The sequence below is a fragment of the Buceros rhinoceros genome, unplaced genomic scaffold, assembly GCF_000710305.1.
Source record: "Buceros rhinoceros silvestris isolate BGI_N320 unplaced genomic scaffold, ASM71030v1 scaffold43249, whole genome shotgun sequence".
Lineage (NCBI taxonomy): Eukaryota > Metazoa > Chordata > Aves > Bucerotiformes > Bucerotidae > Buceros > Buceros rhinoceros.
In genome coordinates, this window is record NW_010430527.1 from 1,753 (window position 1) to 3,018 (window position 1,266).

At 49.6% G+C, this 1,266-nt stretch overlaps 1 protein-coding gene across 1 annotated transcript in view; it reads right to left on the reverse strand.

The window, feature by feature from the left end:
* Nucleotides 1-961, reverse strand: part of HOXD11 (homeobox D11) — a 1,704-nt gene extending 743 nt beyond the window's left edge. Inside the window, exon 1 of the mRNA XM_010143070.1 lies at nucleotides 277-961. Within this exon, the coding sequence (XP_010141372.1) occupies nucleotides 277-883 (607 nt within the window). The 5' untranslated portion in view covers nucleotides 884-961. The remainder of the gene's footprint in view (nucleotides 1-276) is intronic.
* Nucleotides 962-1,266: the final 305 nt, after the last annotated feature.

Below are 1,266 nucleotides of genomic sequence, written 5' to 3' on the forward strand. Positions count from 1 at the left end.
TTAACCGAAGCCAGCTCTGAGCACTACCTGTGAAATCTTCCCGTATCTCCCCCCAACCCCCGCCAGATCAATAATTTAATAACAATTAATATCCTCTTCCAAGAATACCTTAAGCCCACCTAAATTGGTTTCCTATCGTAAACACGCTTTACAATGGCAAAGGAAATCTTATAGGATATATAAAATCCTTTGGATGCTTATAAAATTGCACATAAAATGCGGCTTGACAAAGTGTTGGCCTTGTACTCTTGCCCCCAATTTACTACTGATACCTACCTGAACTGTTGCTCTTCTCTGCAACAGCCTCACCAGAGGGGGAATCGACGCTGTTTGCTGGTGTCACTTTCTTCTCTTGGCTGGAAGGTGTTTTACTGCAAGTACTGTTCTGGGCTTTCAAGTCGCCCTTGTCCGCGTCTCCCTCGCCCTCAGAGTGCTGCTGGTACGGGGGTCCGGGAGCTGTCTCGTAAAACTGGTCGAAGCCTTGCGGCAGGATGCCATTCCTCCCCACCGAGCTGTAGAAGTTAGAGGCGGCGGGAGACGGTCCGTGGTGGCCGCAGACAGGGTCCGTTTTGAATAACATTTCCGTCCTCCTGTTCGCAGGCTGCAGAAAGTCTCTGTGCATCACCTCTTCAGCTGAGTAATAAGGAGCATAACTGCCCCTATACTGCCATTTGCTGCGCTCTAATCCGTATTCCCTGAATGCTACTTCGCGCACAGGTTGAACATGAGGTAAATTAGAAGAATAAGGAAAAGTCATTTGACAGGACGACGATTGCGACAAAAAAGAGGGTTTCGTTGAGAAATCTGAGGGTGAGACGTAATAAGCGCACCCTGGCAGATACATATTGGATGTGCCGTGACTGCAATCGTCAAACTCAGTCATGTCTTCCTTTTTGCGATTGCAAGCAACCAGGAGGCTTCAATGCATTGAACAAGATCCATCTATTGCACAAGAGGGTTTGGACAGGATCAACTAAGAAAAAATCCCCACCGTGTGCTGACGTGCAATTCATCTTGATTGATTCTAGTGGTAATTATGTCACGTGACGCGATGTAGAAATGTCCTTATATCTATATCAGCCCCTCGGAAAGGCTCCTAAGGTCTCTCCAAAGAGCCCTCCCAGCACGGAGAGACGGGCGTAGCGTTTGTACAAATATCGCCGGTTTTCCTCCTCACCCTTTCACCAGGCGAGGCGATACACGTAGGTGGTGCGGTTGATCACCTGGGGCCGCGCCGCCCGGGCAGGCGCCTGCCCACCGCCGGAG